The 18,987-nt window shown below is 47.3% G+C and overlaps 1 protein-coding gene across 2 annotated transcripts in view; it reads right to left on the bottom strand.

Annotated features, from left to right (window-relative positions):
* Positions 1–18,987, bottom strand: part of LOC128720894 (sodium/calcium exchanger 1) — an 87,006-nt gene that overhangs the window by 41,664 nt on the left and 26,355 nt on the right. For both annotated transcript variants that reach the window (XM_053814594.1, XM_053814593.1), the window contains exon 2: positions 4,578–4,669. In XM_053814594.1, coding sequence (XP_053670569.1) covers positions 4,578–4,669 — 92 coding nt within the window. The remainder of the gene's footprint in view (positions 1–4,577; positions 4,670–18,987) is intronic.

Raw genomic sequence — 18,987 nt, 5'->3', positions numbered from 1 at the left:
ATGATACGCTTAAGCAAACTAGGCGGTGCATGTTGTGCATTTATTTGCTTGAGATTACAATTGCCAAAAGCAAAGGCTTTTTTTTATATTCTTATTGCAAATGCAAAGAAGCGATACAAAACCGTGCATAAAAGGTGCATTTCAGAAGCTCGAAAATTGCAAAATAAATACGCATCGTAACGAAAAAAGAAATAAAAATATTACTTACAAAAAACGCCATCCATCAATATTGCATACAGTGACATGTTTTGCGGACACATTTGTGTATGATTTGAATTTAGATTAACAATTTTTGTTTTGCAGAATACAACATCGCCGCATATGCCGCATCCGAACGATATAGATTGTCATGTTTTTGTAGCGCACATCAAACATCAATGGCCGTCCGTTCGTTTGTTCGTTTGTCCGTGCGTTAGCGTTTGTTTCAATCAAAACCAATTGAACCATCGGTACGGAAAGAGGATAAGATTTTGCATTGTCGGCCAGTTTCGTCGTTTCCGGTTTTTGGTGGTGCAATATTTTGGGTGTTTTTGGTTCCGTTATTCAAATTATGAGCAGTATCGAGAAGCCAATGGGAAGTCGAGCGATCAGAAGTCGATGCGAACGGAACACGATGCACAGTTCCGAGTTGCGAATGTTTATCGTCGATCACAATTTTGAGCATGACACCGTTCGTGTATATACACATTTCAAACGTGCAAAGGGTTGAATTCATCGAATCAGTATCGTACATTCGAGATTAAGCCATAAGCAACAGCAAGAAGGAATAAAATAAACAAGAAATAATTTAAAAACAATGCATCGGTGCATGGTAAAGGATTAGCATCAGTATCCAGGGAACGCATCGCAAAAGATAGGGTTTGTATCGAATGGTCGTTCGTGATAAGATTACAGTGTTACAAAATACAGTAACGTTTCACTCAACAATCGTGTATGCAGTCCCAGTAAATTGAGCGCCGGTGCCACAAGGTATGAAATTGATATACGTAACACAGGCAAGTAATATGGCGAACGATAAAGTATGTTTGTTGAAGCAGCCATATAAATTAATTAGCAGCAGTGGAAATAGTAGCATAGATAGTGTATTAGCAATAGTGGTATTAGTTGCAAAAGTAACAGAACGGATTGTAAAATAGCAATTGCAGTAGTAACATTTGAAGTATAAACCACAAAGTAGGTAAGTACAATAATAGAGCAGGAACGTTAGTTGAATGCATCAGTGGCAGAAGTAAGTTGTAAAGAAAGAAAGAGAAAAAGAGAAGAAAAATAGAATAAACGATATAATACGAAATCAACAGTAAACATACTACGAACAACGAAACAACGTAAACCGTCCGTTTAGGCTGTACTAAGTCTGGTTTTTGGGCACATGGGAATGTAAATCCAGACTCTACGCGGAACACTATTGCCTACGGGGTTGAAGTAAGTAAACGTTGGCTCGCTGGGATTTACCGGCGAATTTACCGAATCTACGGGTGACTGGTGATGACTCAACACTACTTCTACGCGCCTAACGAACTACTAATGAGGGGAACTAAGAGCGCAATAGCGGGGACGAGTCAGGGAGCAATGGTTTTGAATCGTCGTTGACACGACACTTTGCAAAAGATCCATCTTTTACGTCGTGTGGAGGAACCCCGACTGGACATTCCTGGTAAGGGCTCATAAACGGTGATAACAGGTAAGAAGAGAGCACTAAAAGGAAAACAACAACGGAACCAATCCGGAACAACCTTGAGCGATAAGGACGTAACCAGTTGGAGCTTTGCTCGGAGAGGTACTCTCGCCCGACAAGAAGACAGACATCCTGCTACCGCTTCCGAGGGTTGCAGCCTTGAGGGCTCGGTAAAGTAACATCTACGAGATGAACATGTTGCGAGGGGGTTGTTGATTTTAGCCGGCAAAGCGAAAACTCTTCACCGCTCGCTGCCGGAAGAGCGTCGATGACCTGGTTCCGGATTTTTTCTGAAGGTAGACACAAACAAATCGCTGCCAAGCGGGTTTCCCGGTGTTGTTTGAGATCCACTTGTGTTAATTGCAGCGTAAATTCGACACATCCGTACGAGCACGAGCCATTATAACAGGTAAATATACCAGAAAATGATGTTATTTTGAACTTTGGGCTTGTTGTTTCTGAGCCACTTGAACTTTTTTTGTGCATTTCGAGGAAAAAACACTATTGAAATTGTAAAATTCTCGAGCAGTTACTGGTAATAGCCTTCGACGAAATAGAGAACCTCCTAAATATTGATCTCAGCACTGATTGGTTTCTAACAATCGTTTGCCTCTACACACAAGACTTACTGGCTTTATCATTGTTCGTTATTGGTGAAATGTATCACAACAGAAAATTCCCCTTTCTGCACGGGTTGTTTTGCAGATAAAATTAATCACCCATAACTATCACTTGGATCGATAAAAACGAAAATAAACACATTGTTAAACCGATGCATCGTCTGTCTCACCAACACTGCCTTTTTCCTAGGGCGTCTCATGAGCGACGTGATGCATTGGCATTATTTCCTCCACCCACACAAGTTCGATCTCAAGATGCTGCCATCGGCAGCCGGACCGAGCCGTGTTTGTTTAGATTGGCTTAAAAAATTTTATGAAGTGATTATTTTCACAATCCCGCCCACCCTCGCTTTCCAAATGGCCCCGCGACGTCGAAGAAAACCTCCAAGCCAGGATTGCATATTTGATAGCAGGAGAGTTATGGGATGTTTATCTTTCCGTAGCTCCGAGAGTGGTCCACGCGTTTGTAGCCGCATGACGATTGGGAGCATTGGCTTGGGATGAACGTTTCCGGGGCTGAACATTGAGAGGGTGGAATTGCTTGAAGAATCGATGACCCGGCGTCTGGGTTAGGGCAAACGGGCGGAAATTAATAGTACATTTTGTTTACCATTGTGTGCCGGCAATAATTCAATTATTTTCACCGTACCATCGAGGAAAGCAAATTGATTTCCGTTTTCAAGTGCACGCGGTTAGATTTTAATGATCGATTTTGCAGCCCATAAATCCTTCGGTGTTTCCAAGACAAGGCTGAGGTTGTGCGAGCTTGAGATGATAAATTTAGTAAAGAATGCCTTCCAACCGATACTGTCCGTAGTTGGTGTGTCGTACCAAAAACGAAGGTGAGCGAACGAAACTGGTTCGACCGCTTTCCAATTGAATTGTATCGTTGCCTTATCGAGTTGCTTTTCAATGGTGCGGAAAGTATGGTGAAAGATACATGAAATTCCGCTCACAAGCCACCGTTTCTTGAGCATCACACAAGGTGCACCTGAAGGCAGTCGAATCGCAAGATGAACCGGATGAACCGAGCGGGCCGGAGTATCCGTTTCCATGTATTGTTCAATCCAATCATGTCGCTTGTGCAATCATATCAAGGTCCGCAGATCGCGCTTGCGGTGTGGGAGGCTGGTGGTTTAATGAAGTCGTCTCATCGACAAGCCCAGCAGCATGGAACATGGCTCGTGTAAAGGCAAGGAAAAAACATCAACATTCAACGCACGTCGGTGTAGCTGGTCCGGAGATCGAAAGCCACACACGCACGGTCCGGACCGGGGGGGTTGACGGGATCGAGCATGGGTTGTTGTCTCTTGTGTTGACTAACGAACGATGAATGGATAACGGGGACGAGCACGTCTGTCCGGCGACGAATAGCGCCCAGGTACGCGAAGATCCCGCGCGACGGGACGAACTCATCGGCGTGGAGAAAATCCTTTCCCAGAGCAGCCGATGCTGGGACCGCGAGGAATAGTCGCAGGGGTAATGTATTCATAGCAAAACGCTCAAGCGGCTCTGATATGCGATGTGGGTATGTAAAACGTGGTGGCTTGTGCTACGCTATGTCAAACATAGAAACCCGAGCCACAAGCACACAGTCGCAATCGGCAAGTCACGATGATGGTTTCTCGTACGAAGGAGCAACGGTAATTGTACCGGCGGATTGTTTCGAGTGGCTTCTGGATCGGCCCTCCCTTGGAATGGAAATCAAATTCAACGCCGGCAAAATCGTCACAACCACTTTCGCTGGAATTGATCAACATGGAGCGGCGCCATCTGGCGATCTGAAGATAGTCGCACAACGGCGATGATGGAATCGTTTTTGGGAAGATTTGCTATCCTTAAGCAAACGATTTTTGGCTGCGAAAGCGCAGAATATCCTGTCTTCTAGTGGTGTCCAACTGGCGTCCCTTAATCGGAGAATAAGTTCAACATTCTATTGAAAATCACACGAAATGTAGACTAACCCCTAGCATACAATCTAGCCGATCCGTGAGCGGATATTGGCGACGATAATACAACAGAACCAAAAGATACCACTCGAGCCAATATACTTGAGAAGAGAGATGAAGCGTATTCAGAGATAGAGAGGAAAATTGGGAAGCTAAGACATAGGCAGCTTTCGGAGCAGATAGAATCGTTTGGCATCGTGCCAGAGGTAGAAGAGCGAGCAGACACGCATCCCGCGAAGTGGCAGAGTGGCGAGTGGCGAGTGGCGACAGCCGAGAACGAGCCAAAGGGAGCCATTTTTTTGGGTGCTGGGAATCGAGATACGAGCCATTTACCTCCGATCTGTTGCGGTTCACCCAGGTTGACGTACATCAGGACATCCTTCTCGTAGCTGCCCTCCTCAATAATGACGAGTTGGATAATTTTCCTGTTGAGAGTTGTAAAGGAAGAAAAAACAGAGAAAAAAGAGCGTGAATAAATGCGAGAAAAAGACAAACAGGGTTAACAACGACAGTACGGCTTGGTGCAAATCTAATTATCGACAGTACTACGTGTCAAATTGACATTCGATGGAAGATGAAACATGACATTTGGATCGTCGGAGCAACGGTAGTCTGAAAGGTATACCATTATGAAATCGTTAAGCAATTCTTGAACTCTTATGTCATATTCTGTGCTGAAGCGATGTCAAGGATGTATTTAATGTTTAGAGAAATATATTGGTTCTTTTAAATTGGAAAGGAACATCTATTATATGTAGTATTTGTTTTGATACATAGTAAAGCCACGTGTAAAATGCTTACTTTACAAGCGTAAAATATATACAAACCCCCTTACTGATTTGTATGATGTAATGAAATATCTGAGAACTTCGTTCACTTCATCGATTGCTTGACGTAGGATGTGAAAATAGGCTTCAAATGGATTGATCACTGTCTTTACGGCATCATAAAGAAAACAGTTAGTATTTTTGCATGTTCCCTTCCCAGCTCGAAATGGCTCATGAAAGAATAATGCCTTATTCACACCCCGATAAAGAATGTGCCTCGTTTTGGGCGCTCCGTGAAAAAAGGCTAACTCATCGGTCGGCTGAAGCGTGCTCAAAATGGGACGGGCGTTTAGGAGGAATCAAAACACGAAAACACCAAAAGTTAAACGCCACAACATTATTTATGAAACGGATTCGGTGGCGCAGGTGAAAAGGAGACGAAAAAAAGTGAGCAGAGTTTTCATAAAAGATGCAAAAAAAAAACTCTGCAAGATACGCCCGAAGCCAAGCTTCCGACCGGCTCCGGTGCGATTTGGTTTATGAAGGCTTCTCGCTTCGGGTGGAAATCGTTGGCTCGAGGCTGGAGCGAGCGGGTGAGATTCCAGCGTGTCAATTTCGCATGTTTTGGAATTTGTCTTGCTCGGTCGCGTTTGCGGCCAGGTCGGACCCTTGTTAAGTTCCCCAGCAGGCCTAGTGTACACCGTTTCTTTCGCCTGGTTGCTCGACCGAAATTGAGTGGCAAACCGAAGTGGATTAGAAAAGTTTGTCTGGTTTGAGGAAGTCCCATCAATCAGGTAAAAAAAAAAGACATACACAAACCACCCACCGGATCTCTTCGGCATTAAAGCTGGGAGAGACAAAGTCCAGCCCAGGGCGAGATGTCCGTGTACCGAGCGAGATTGGGTCAGCAAATCCAGACACACCGTAATGGACAGCCGATTAGCGTGGGTCCCGCGGTGTTTGGAGATGTTCCACTGTAAACAAGCAACACCCAAGCGACTGCTACGGCTACGTGCCCCCGTTACTGACGTCGGACGTGATGTGTCTTCTGCTGTGCTGTAGATGGCGCTGACGTTGACGTCGAGCCGGGTTGTGCCTGGCCACCAGCAGCAAGACGGCCCCAACGGGGAGCTTGGGGGACGGACGGATGTTACTGGCGGTCGTGTGGATGGTTACCTCCACCGGAACTGCCACTGCATATTTAAACAGATCCGACCGATCCATTGGTGTGGTCCATAAACACCGCCCTAGTGGCATTAGCGTCCGGAGCGTGACGTTTCCGCTCAAGCTGGCGGCGAACCGGCCGAGTTTTGGGGTTTGATCGGCCCTGACGGCGCTGAAGGCGACGATGATGATGATGATGGGCCAAAACTCGGGCATAAGACAGTCCAAAACCGCCGAAACCATCAGCTGCGGTTGAAGCTGCGATGGAAGCTGGCAAATAGCATTTCGCTCTATTGACGGTGCGTGCAGCTGGCTGGGGTTTTAGCTAACCATTTCTTACTTCGGCGATAAGCCGGGTTTCAGCACTCATTGGTTTGATTAAATTACTAAAGGGAACCGCTTGGCTTTGTCCGGACTGCCAGTGCATTATATCTCGCATCCTTTAATGGGCATGAAGGATGATCAACGTCGAGGTTGAATGCAACAACCACAAACGGATGGGATGGACTCCGGTATTGCTATTCATTCCATCTCACGGGGCTTTTTTGTTCGTGTACGATTAATAGTGTTTGAACCGTCTTTTACATCGTACAGAGAGAGAGAGAGAGAGATTCCTAACATCATACCAGAGCATATGATTCAATGAAGGCCACAAACTTTTCGTGCGGACTTGGACTGCGTGTTTTAAAACGTTGTAGCTAGAATAATTTACGATCGGGTATGAAACTTTCACAACTGTTGTTCAGCTCCAGCCATTGGAAACCAAGCGTTGTTTTTTTGAGATCAGAGCAAATAAAATGACAAGCACATACTAGATGCCCTTCGGAGCGTATAAGTTGCACTTCCGGGCTGTTATTAAACTCTGGCGGTGATAAAAACTTTCCGGTTCGAGGAATCCGCCAGCATCGACATTGTAGAGAACCAACAAAATATAAACAACCTCTACCGGGTACGTGTGGTGAAGTGCATCTTTCCCTTGGCTGCTGGATGGAATGGCACCGCGGGGACCATTTTTCCTTCGCGATAAAAGGTGTGAAATAAAGACGTAAAAGTTGCTTTATAACACCCCTATCGAGATGGCCGCAGAGATCTCGAGAGGGTATTATTATCTGGATGGGAATTTTCCCACTTCGCTTGCTGGCGATTTTACAACCAACGCGACGGTAGCGAACCAATCAATACGCGTTAAAATGTTTCGTTTACTTGCAGCGAACACTTTGCAGGCTTTATGAGGATATTAATGGCTGATTAGGACCAACGAGATACCGCTAGAAACACCAACAGAAGGGCTCGATCGATAGAAGCTTCACATCGCATGAAATGGGAACATTGGAAACATTTTACAGTGGCCAAGGTTGGTCGTTGTAACCACTGAGGATATTTCCTGCTACAAGAGAGCAGAAGCCTTCGAGGATGAGCCGCTTCACTCACCGCCAGATGTCCTTGAATAATTGAGGATAACGACTCCGTGCGTTTAGTGAATGGCTCGTGCACCGGTAGGGCCTCACATAACCACGTAAAAGTAATTAATGATTCCGGATTCTGGTACCGGCCGAGGTTCATGTCCCGATCCGGCTCGCAAGCTTGCAATTTAGCACAATCACACTCTAAAATATGCAAGAGCTTTCCCGAGCCAAAGGAAGTCGGCAGCAACGCGTCTTGCGGTGTCTGGAAGGACATGCCCCCAAAGCAAACATCGTGTGCGGTGCAATCAACGCCTGCTTGGAGCGAACGAACACCACTGTCATTAGTGAGTAGCGTCGTTGGTGGTTGTAATTGCTTCGAAGCCGCACCTCTCTACCAATGAATTAGTCTGTAAAGCCATAAAAGGCAAAAAAAAATAAACGTCACGAAAAGTGTTTTCCGTTCCGGTCAGTTCATTTATCATTCCTAATCGCACGAAGCAAACGAACGAAAAAAAAAACGTCCCTTCCCCATCCTAGGTGTTGCCCTTAAGGTTCATCAAGAAGCAACAAAACATTTTTCAGCTTCGAGTGGTACGACCAGCGTCACCGGACGTGCCGATGTGGTGAAAATGCCCCCCGGACAGCCAAAGCTGAAGCCATTAAGGGCGCAGCACCGTGGCCGATAAATTTATAACGCCAATCGTCCTGCGGAAGATTTGCGTTTCGTACACGGTACGGGAGCCGCAGGCGTGCCGGCGTTGCTGACTGCCATTGTGGTCGCTTTTATTACTGGCCCGGTGCTTCCGGTTGGGTGGACAATTTTTAAGTAGGACAATAACGCCCTCCATTGTCGAGGCAGGGTCGTCCCGGTTGAATGGATCATTGCACCCCCGTGGTGGGGAGGTGTTTTCCAGTGCTCCACCGCGATTTTAAGCCAGATTATCGTGAGCTGATGGGAAAAGTTGCGGCGCAATTCTTTACGACACGGCGCTTGCAGGCGGCTTAAATCAATTCAAAATCGAAGGAGAAAACTTCCTGCGGTTACGTTCGAATGGTTCGTTTGTGTTAGACGCAAATGAAAGGGGAGCGCAAGGATTCCCGTGAGACAACTCCTCATTATGAATACGGAAGTGGTTTCATGAGCAATTGATTGGAAAAGTTACACGACGCTACGCTCTCCATCCAGCGCTGCGACAGCGCTCCATCCCCACAAACAGCTTAAAAGCCTTGGATCCGTGGGCGGAAAATAGGGCGTTCTCGCGGCAACTATCGCCAACAATTAACATAAGTTGGCCGAATTTGCGACGCTTGCGAAACTTTTCGCCACCCAAAATGGATGTCATCGGGAAGCATAATTAATGCACCACGGAATTAAGGCGCTTAAGACGACGACGTCAACTTGTCGCTATTGGTGAAAAGTTCCACCGAGCCTGCAGCAGCCCGCAAGGACCCTCGGGATGCACATTGAAATTCCACCACGACCACCCGGGCTAAGCATCTGTAAACATGGTGCCAGCCAACCGGCCAGCCAAGTTTAAGCGAAACGTTCGTGTGCAGCTTCATTCGCGCGCCAAGGACAGGTAGTGAATTTTCAAGTCCATAAATTAAAGAAAAACATCGGACAGCTGTCGGGATTTTTCGTCCTCGTGGGGTGCGTGGGTCGAGCCGGCGGCAAGGAACATCGTTTATAACTTATGAGAGCGCCTTGGCGCGTTCTCAGGACTCGCTAGGTACGCGAGCCACTGGCCCCTGCCGGCGACCTTATCCAGCGAAGATGGCATTGAGTTGCGGGTTTGACCCCCGGTGGGATTTCTTAGCACAAAATCACCCGATGAGCAACGGCCTGAGGGCAAAGTTTACCGCGGCGGCTCGTCAGAAGGTGAGCAGTACCGTTGCACAGGTACTTCCGTGTGGCATAACACCATAACTTTGCCGGTTTGGGATGAAAATCCCTTGAGCGCATCTTCGCCCCGCCGAGCGAGCGCAAACCGGAAACGAACTGAGCCACCATCTCCGGGGGAAGCGTTTAAGGAAGAAATGCCCGGTTTGTGATGCTCCAGTGGAAAGGATCGGATTTTTTTGTTGTATCGCCCTTCGTCCACCTGACCTTCTCATCTATTCGTGTCCTTTCGGGCTTTTCATTTATCTTTCACCCAGCTCCACTATTTAACCCATCGTTTCGGGCGGCTTTCAACTTCTGACGAGGTCTTGTCGGGGGACGAGCTAGACAAAAAGCCAGAACTAGAGGTGGGACTGGAACCGACAACGGGTAGGCTTCCGGTTGCAACTTATCTTAATTTATTATTTCATTTAATATGATTACAAAACGAAACGGCCCCTCGGCTGCCGTGGGGTAAACACGAACCGACAAGGGACGGCGCGAAAGAACGCCTAGAGTAGGGTTCATAAAGCAAAAAGGAACATGCAAACAGAGCGGCATAAACAAGCGCGGCAAAGGAAAAGCGGCACCGAGAGACGGCACAAAACTGTTACAAATAATCTGGACAGCCGTGCGGCGGGTAAACGTCGTGGCCGGCGTGGAAGGTCAAGACAAGGTCCCCGGCGTGGCACGATCCTAGCGAAATGTTGGCTGCTTCGGAGGAAATTTATGATACCGTGGCATGTTTTGAGAAGGGACTGAAATAATAACGAGGAAAGCAATGAAAATGAAAACAAAAAAAAAGCCGAACCCCTAGAATGGCGAGGCTAAGACCTCGACACTCTCTTGAAAAACCGTCGCCATCGCTGGCCCTTATCGGTGTGCAGGCGGTGGAAAAAAAAGGCGTAAAAATGCAAACCATCTCAATGCGCCAACCGCGCGGATTGGTGTGGGGTTTCTGGAATGTTGATTCTTTTTGTTTTCTGCTGGTTTTTCTTTTCCGTTGCTGTTTCACCTAACAACCACCCACAAAATGGGGGGGCTTAATTTTGTGGAAAACAACGGCAACCAACCACTCGCAGTAAGAAACAACCGTTCTGTGGTTTGCTTCCGGCTTCGGAGCTTCGTGTTTTTTTTTTTGGTGGGAAAAGGGGGTAGCTTCTTTTCTTTCGCACGCATCACCTGAAGGGAAAAGTTTTCCTCCCACTTTCTCCCACGTGGCTCGCGGCCGAAGTCACACCAGCCACCGCCGAGAGGCCGTTTAGGAAGCTGATAATTGAGACAAGGATTGCCCGCGGGCCATAATCTCATTAATCATCGGCGGTTAATAAAAATTTCACTCGATCAGCGAACTAATGAACTGCGGCGGGGGTGAGATCCACAAGGACGAGAGATGTGGACGGAGGAGTTTCCGGACGGCTCGAGGGCACACGCTCGCCTCCAACTTTATCCTTTTAATGCCTTATGATCGATCCGCTTGCTCGGTAGGTACGGTGGATGCGTGACGTTACAAGTTTACATCCTAAGGGCTGATGCGAATCTTGACGAGAAAAGCCAGCATTAAGGGTTGTGTTTGAATTTAGCGGTTTCATTAATTTTCCCTCTGAAAAGTCGACTAATAAGCTTCATGACGTGGGAAAAATATTAGAAAAATAACGCAAGGGCTATGATTCGAGCACTGTTCGTCATGAATTTTATCAAATAAACAATTAACACAACCCGTTAGTGTATTCAGCTGCAACAGCCACAAAGCAATCAAGCTGTACCGGTTAGCTGAGCTGCTCGTCTTTATCACACGCTTTCCGGTTCACTGGCGCACGAGATGAGCTTCACATTTGAGTGGTACAATTTGCCGGCTACTTCCGTTTTATGAGCACGTTTTTCGCCGGAATGCCTGGTACTCCATCTGATTTTATTAGGAACCGTTCCATTTACACCACCATTCAATCAAATGCTGCACAATTCCACCCATGAATGAATGGAGCTTTCGAGAAAAAAAAATAGTTTCACACTCTCGTTTCCATCCAATCTCATCAGCACCAGGTTTCGGACCTCCGAAATGTCGTTATAGGCATCCCGAGCGTCGCCATTTTCCCACGGGAGTTTCTAACGTCGGATCCGGGAGCAACAAAATCGAATGTCACCCATCCCACCACAGGGTCTCTCGGTCGATTTCTCTCGAAATGGATTGGTACATTCGGTGCTCGGTCCGGCAACTCAATATTCGCGATACGCTATCGAATCGCTATGAGCCAAGGATCTGCTGGGAAAGGACGGTGCTGTTTAGCCTGTCCTGGATAGCGGTTTTGTGGGAGGGCTTATTCGGATCGATAACCGAAATAGGACACCTCCCGGAAGCGTCATGCAAAGTTGAAACTTTGCTAGTCAAAAGTTTGTTGTTTTATTTTGCCCGCTGGGTCGACCTGCTGGTAACCGAGCCACCGTGCGCTGGTGACCTGCCTGGCTGGTGGTTTTAGTTGCTTCCTTTCCAATGTAACCCGGAACGACAGCACAGGCAACTCCGACAATTTGTCAATGCCTTGGGCGAGCGTGTGACAAGCCAGGAAATGGAACCGAAGCAAAAAAGTGGCCCATAATGAGGGGCTAATTATAGTTACCGGAGCCGGAGCCGGAGCTAATTATCGTTACCGGTGGGTGAATGAAAAATTGTTGCGGAAACACCTGCCGGTCGCTTGTTGATTTGTTCCGGATTTCCGCTCGACCGGCTCCCGAAGGGGGTATGGTTTCTGGTTTCCGGTTTCCGGTTTGTTTTTGTGCCGTCAAACGCAAAGACATTGCATGCGACACGCGATCGATGACTGATTAGACGATCTCGCTGATTTCGGTCCCAACGGGCCCGCTACCGAACCCACTCGGAATGATTGATGATTGCAGTAGGCGTATTTATTTCATGCCCTCGATGGATATCCTTCCTACCAACACTGCTTACCGTGGCGTAGACAATCGCCCGAAAGTACACCTTAATTGCCAAGTACGGAAAAAGGGTGTAATCCTTTGACGGAGACATTTCCGTTTTCCGGGTCAGGGACACACACACCGGTCGAGCGTCGTGCTGCACTTTCTTGGGTGCGTTTTCGCTCCCAATTACAATCCGACCGATGAAATGTGTAATCTGATTATGGTGTTGGCTCGCGGGTAAGGGTTCGGGAACGCAGAACAGCTTGGTATTGGGGGCGTCTGGCGAAGCAAATTCAATTTGCATTTACCGAGTGGCAGTCGCAGCCGTTCGAATGACCGTGAAAATTGACAGGGTCACAGAACGCTGTACACGCCAACCATCTACACTAAACGCGTTGGGCGTCATTGTTGACAAATGAAAATGCTAAATTCACAATCATGCTTGCTTGTAGTAAGCTGTGCCAAAGGATTCCCTATTCTTGTGAACCAATGCATGTTTTTTATGCGATCGTTTAATTACTTGATGTTTTCACATTTCTTCACATTCCTTCTAACCGTACGGGGTATGAAAATGGACGATAAAAACCTCCAGGCGAGATGTTTGAATGTAAAGCATTGTATCATGAGATAAAAAAAAAACAAATACCAACAGTTGCACGCACAGTACCGTATAATATGCAAGTTATGCAAAAATCGTGCCAGCTTACAGCTCCCTGAAGGGGGAAAAAGCGTGCGAAAGATATGAAGCCAGTTTTTCCCACTACGTGACCTCAAAGATTCATACGTAATTTAATTCAACTCAGTTGCAACGTGGTGCAAAATAACGCAACGCGCTCCTGCTTAATGCAACGGGTAACAAAATGGCCCCTCGACCGGACGTCGGAAAGTTGTGACTGCATCCACCCTAACCCGTCGCTGGTGTTGGGTGGTGTTGGGTGGTGCTAAGTGGTCGTCGTGCCCCATTGTCGTGCGCCGTTGGGCACCCGGGTTTTATTTGCAGCCGCTTTGGTGAGAAACTTTGATTACTCTTCCGTCCGGTTCGCACTTTTGCAAATGGCTCTCGCCGCAGTAAATCGTACCGACCAGGCCGCCAAGCCGCCTGACCGTCTGATTCAAAACTCCCTTGCTCCTGGTACTCCGTGGAAACTTGCTGGTCGATTGACTCCAAGCGAAGGTTTACTCCCGTCCCGGAGGTGGGCGTCAAAATCTCGGAATGTGCGAAAGCGAAAATTATTGCACCCAACGGCACGTTCGTTTCGTTTTATCTTCGACGTGCCGAACCCAGGGTATGTCCCTTTTTTGTGGCTTGCACGTGCACTGGGCAACATACCGCGCGTCTATACCATGCCGTCCTCCTTTAGACATTTCCGGGCACTTCATTTTCGAGCCCAATTCGTTTCGGTCAATGGAACGCCATCGGTGGAAGGAGAGCGTACTGGAAAGAAAACCCGTGCTTGGGACGAGAAAGAGATACCGACATTGGGTCCGAGAGTTTCGGTCGGTTGAACTGTTGTTCTGTGCCATTTGGTCCCGAGTCCCGAGGGACACGGTACAACAGCCGACAGAAGAGGCCGACGATTTTCTCACAAAATAAAATAAGCATTCGCTTTAAATTCAAGCGCCACGTGATTCCACCGGTTGACTTCTGGCACTTTGCCACGGCGCCAAGAGGCGCTGTGGTTCGTGTTGTGGTGAACGCACAAATTGCCACAACCGTTCTCATAAAATGGCGAAAAGCAAACGGTCACAATTTTCCACAGCGTTCGGGAAAAGCCTCTCGAAGAGTGGTCGAGAATGAGCCACACCAACGAAGAGGCCATTGTTTGGGCCACTTTAAAAGCTGTTCGCCTCATTAAAACGAGCCCATTGTCCACCGTTAGAGCTCTGTACCTTCGTCCGCGTGAAGGCACGAAACAGAAACAGATCAGATAAGGTAAACAAAAACACGCCACGGCCACGGATATAATCCAATTTCAATTTTTCGGCTTCGGAATTTTCTAATAAAACCACTCTGCATTAACGACGGTGCCATGGCCCTGAGCACTGGCTGAGGCTTGGCAGGGCTGAGCGAATTTCGCACCCGAGTCTGTCGAGAATACCGGGAAGGCGTATTTTAAAGAGGCTGTTGCACAAACCCCTCCCGGTACCGGCAAATCTGGCGCGATTAAACATTCAAGAACGGAAACGAGCGGAACGAACAATCGTTTGCCGGGATCGAGACACGCTCGTTGGGTTGCCATTGTGCAGAAGAAGGAAAGGTTTATTTAATTTGATGAAATAGGATTAATTTTCTCAAGACAGGCACAAGTCCCGGCTCTTGACCCACAGGGCTCGGGCCGTATGCAAAGCTAAAGCAGGCTGATCCTTTTTTCTTGCCAACACCGCTTAAGCCAGGGATAAGCTCGGAGTCGCCGCATCTGTTTTGCTCCGAGGCAGGATCGTGTGAGATCTCGGGATGTCCGTCTCGTGCCAGCCAGCGCAAACAAACGCCCGCAAAAATGGTTGAAAATTGGACCCTAATAGCCGCCACCGCTGTCGCCGAAATCACACCACATTCGATGGCCACAATGGTCAAAGGACGAACAGGATCCGGGCCCAGTGTGGATCGTTGCCACCCGAAGGTGAGATGTTTACCTTACCTTGACAGCAACGCCCGGTAACGGCTTTATCGGCCATTTCCAACCATTTATCCGCGCTAACGAAGGTGTAGCGTCGGTGGTGTGAAAAAGATACCACAACACGCACACCTACCCAAGGCCTAGTTGGTTGGATCAATATCACTTTGGGAGGATGGGCCGGATTTGGGCGGCTTTGGCTCTGCTTCTTCTGAGCTGCCGTCCAAAATCCCATCCATTGTCTGGTCCATCGCTTGCTCCATCGCTCTTGTGCTGTGGCTGCAGCACTGACGGAGGTTCCGATTTGGGTGCAATTTATGTCTTTTAATTAGAGCGAGCCTTCGGTGGCCTGCGTTTATTGACTTCTCGGAGGCGTGGTGGCGGCAGCCGCATTCTGAGTGAGGTGGAAATAGAATTTTGCACCATCCGGCTCTAGTATTGTAATGGGAGATGGATCGAATCACACGCCACAAACACCACCGACTTGTGTGAGGAGGTTGCGTGTGCTTTATTATGCCGTTCGCTTCGGACCGGGGACCTTTGCTCTCGGGCACGTCCGGTGAAGGAAATGATGCGTTGGAATTTTGGCGCTCGAAGGGGGCGTCATCGAGAATGGACGTTTGGCGAATTCGGCCCAAATTAATCCCTCCTTTTGAAGGCACATCAGATAGCGGATTGTAGAGAATTTAGCCTAAGCCTTTAAGAACGACCACCAGCTCAGGCTAACGGTGACGTTGGGAAGCATTTAAAATTCCCCCCGAACATCCGGTTTCGATGAGGCGCAATCGGTCGCAAAGCTGAACGTTAGCACGTTGCGAGAAAGAAATATGAGCCAACGTGTGTTTTTTTTTTGCATGCCGTCTTGTCCTTGCTGCCCCCGGTGCGGATGATAATTTGCTGCCGGCGATGGAACCCGCAACAGCCCTTCCCAATTAACCGTCTCATTTAACGCTCGCTAACGAATCCGGGATCCTTTCCCTTTCGGCGAGACGCCGCAATGACCGGGCTCGTTCCGGTCACGATTGAGCAATTAATCATTGTGATGAAACAATCGGCACCCGGCGCCGTAATTACGATCGTTGCTGCAAAAGCGATCGACCTCTAGCGCACGACTGCTGCGGCTGATGGTTGAATTTATGAGCTGCCAGCAGTTGTGATGGGAGTTTTAGGGCTGTCACAATCGTGCGCCACAGCAAATAAGAACCGTACCTAATGATGCTCGTTCGAAGCACCAACTCGGGTTGGGGATAGAGTGCACGAAGCAAGCGCATGAAAAGTGACATCAAAAAAGCTCACTGAATGCACCGCTCGTTAGATAAAAGCTCAAGTTAGCGTTGCTGTACTATGTTTCGTGGGTGGGTGTACGTGTGCAGAAGAGAAACACGAGTTGTGTGACGCTGCGGTCATGCGTGAAGCACCATAAATTATTCATGGTGGCAATCAAAATATTATTTTTGAGTGGTTTTGTTTTATTGCATTCAGTCAGCGGTTCACTTGGCATTAATACAACCTGAAAGTAGCTCTTCAATTGGATTGGCTGACTAGGGGATTAACCTTGGCTGGCATGATGTTCTGTGTTTGACATCATCCTTTTAAATTTGATTAATAGATATTATTTAATCAGAAAATGTCACTGACATCAAACAGACAGAATGACATTTCTTTTCATCAACAAACAAATCAATGGTCATCAGCCATGCAAGCAGTGGCTTTTTCGCGGAAAGTTTACATTCATTAACATGGGAAAATCTCGGTCAGTGATATAATTTACATTTCAGTTCAATGTCAAGGCTTTAAGCTCGAACCAGCAAACAAGTCATTACAAGTTCGACTACTGTCGGTAAGTTCAGTGCAATGTGTGTTTTTTTTATCTTACCCCTTCTCAAGCATTACTGCAATGCATTCGAGTACGACGCCTTATCGATTCCTGAGCGCTGTGCTGTTATAAAATACCATTAAATTCCCTTAGCGGAGGTTTCATCATCCCACCCGCCTAGTTTGCCGTAGATGCCAACGGCTGGCGTTCCGAAAAGGGTTGTGCGTTTTATGCCGCCCGTGGCAAAATATGTAAATAAATTCTATTAAATAAAAAGGCAAAGCCATTCGTGGTGCCTTCGATTATCCTCGCGTTCGTCGGTCCGCCGTTAGTCGCGGTTTGGCATGGAATTCTTGTTATTTTTTGTTTTGCTGTATCCATTACGTTTTCGTTGCACATTTTCCTAAGAAACGAACCCAAAGCGATAAACCGAGCCACAGTGGAACGGAATTTATGATTTAAGCGAACGGTTGCCGTACCCATGTCGTCGTGGTTTTCGGAGCTTGCAACTTCTACAAAAAATAGGGTTTTCTTTCGTTGTTTACACTGAAAACACTCGCCAACGTAACGAACCAAAGCGGAAGGAAAGTCAAGAGCTCTGACGAAACATGACAAAACATCCCATCGACACTTGCGCATGCACAACAGCCACCGTTTTAGCGGAAGGAGCCAAAGGTCCTGCGCGAAACGACGGAGGATAACCGTCAAACTAATAATATGTAAATAAATGCCGCGCCAAAGTGAGGAACTAACCTACATTTTTACCCAACCGGAAGCCGGTGAAACCCCCGCGGATATAGACGTTAGAGCTGTTGGTGGCATAGCGAAAAACACTGCGGGTTCTAGTTCCGGTCATTTTCCCTCGGTCGCCACACGGAAGGAAGTGGGATTAGAAAACGGCCGGCAGCGCGCTGCAAGGTTGTGGGCCACTTCCGGTAGTTTCACCATGCCATCACGTCGGAGCGTGTCGAGTGATGATAGTGTTTGGATGTCCAGCTCGTACCCTTTGTTTGGCCACTGGTGAAGTGTTTGCCCTCCGGTGCTTTACGTGGACAGCCAACTTGAAAGACTTGCCTTTTCTTTCAATAACGTCGTCATAAACGTGTCATCTGTTCATCGAGTTTCGCTATTTTTTAACGAAATAAAAAAAAACTTTGCTATTCCCTTGCCTAATATAATGTTGAGCTTTAATGCTCAATAGTCTTAACATCGTCTCTGCTCGGAAGAAACATTGCAACTATTAGCATTCAATGTAAGACGGCTAGCTTATGCTGAAGCCAAGCAGAAAACTCGTTTGCACGAAACCCGTCAAGTTCTTTCTCCTCGAGAAGCTATCGATCTTTTGAGCGCTTCTCGATGACCTCACGGTTGGTTTTGAACACTGCAAAGTTTATGGGTGAATTACGTAGATTAGACTTCTATATTGTATAATCACGTTGCGGATGGGTTGTTTCAGTTTTCCGTGATTTACTTCTACGCCCCTACGGCATTGAGCCGCGGTAAATTGCGAAGGCAAACCTTGCACAATGCCTTCGAACGTGCTCATGTGTTGAACCTTGACCTTGTTTCCAGGGGGACGAGACAGAATTCGACCCATGTATCCAGACGTGTGAACGCGGAAAATCCATTAATTGCACCTCTCATTCTGTGCGCCTGTACGGGCGAATAGTAATGAACGATGGAGGCGCATGGTCTTTTTCGTGATTTTTTGTAGGGCAAAACAAGGAACAGTTGTGAAGTAGTTTGAGAGCACAGAAATCACAGACGCAGGGTAAATTTAACTTACTCGTATGCTTTCGTACATTACGAATATTAAACAAGTAGTAAAAGAAGCACTAGAGTCCTTCCTAAACATGACTACATTTACATCACATAACAAGTTCAGGTGGAAATGGGGTAAACTTTCGAACATTTATAATCCTCGACATGCGTGATACGATTACGGTACGTGCAAAGACTAGATTTCGAGGATATGGAGCTCCCTCTTCCACAGATATGCAAGCACAATTTCTTGCTAAAACATTTCGCATGAAAATGCTTCTCGCGCATGAAACGGTGGCTAGAATTACGGAATTATGAAATCCAGCCGCAGCCATGGTTTCATCTGTCGTCCAGTAAACGTTGGATAAAAAAAAACAACGAATGGTGAACCACTTTCCGAAAAGTACTATTTATTC

Source organism: Anopheles nili, chromosome 2, assembly GCF_943737925.1.
Source record: "Anopheles nili chromosome 2, idAnoNiliSN_F5_01, whole genome shotgun sequence".
Lineage (NCBI taxonomy): Eukaryota > Metazoa > Arthropoda > Insecta > Diptera > Culicidae > Anopheles > Anopheles nili.
Note: the sequence above shows the minus strand (reverse complement) of the source record. Positions and strands in the feature narration are given on the sequence as shown.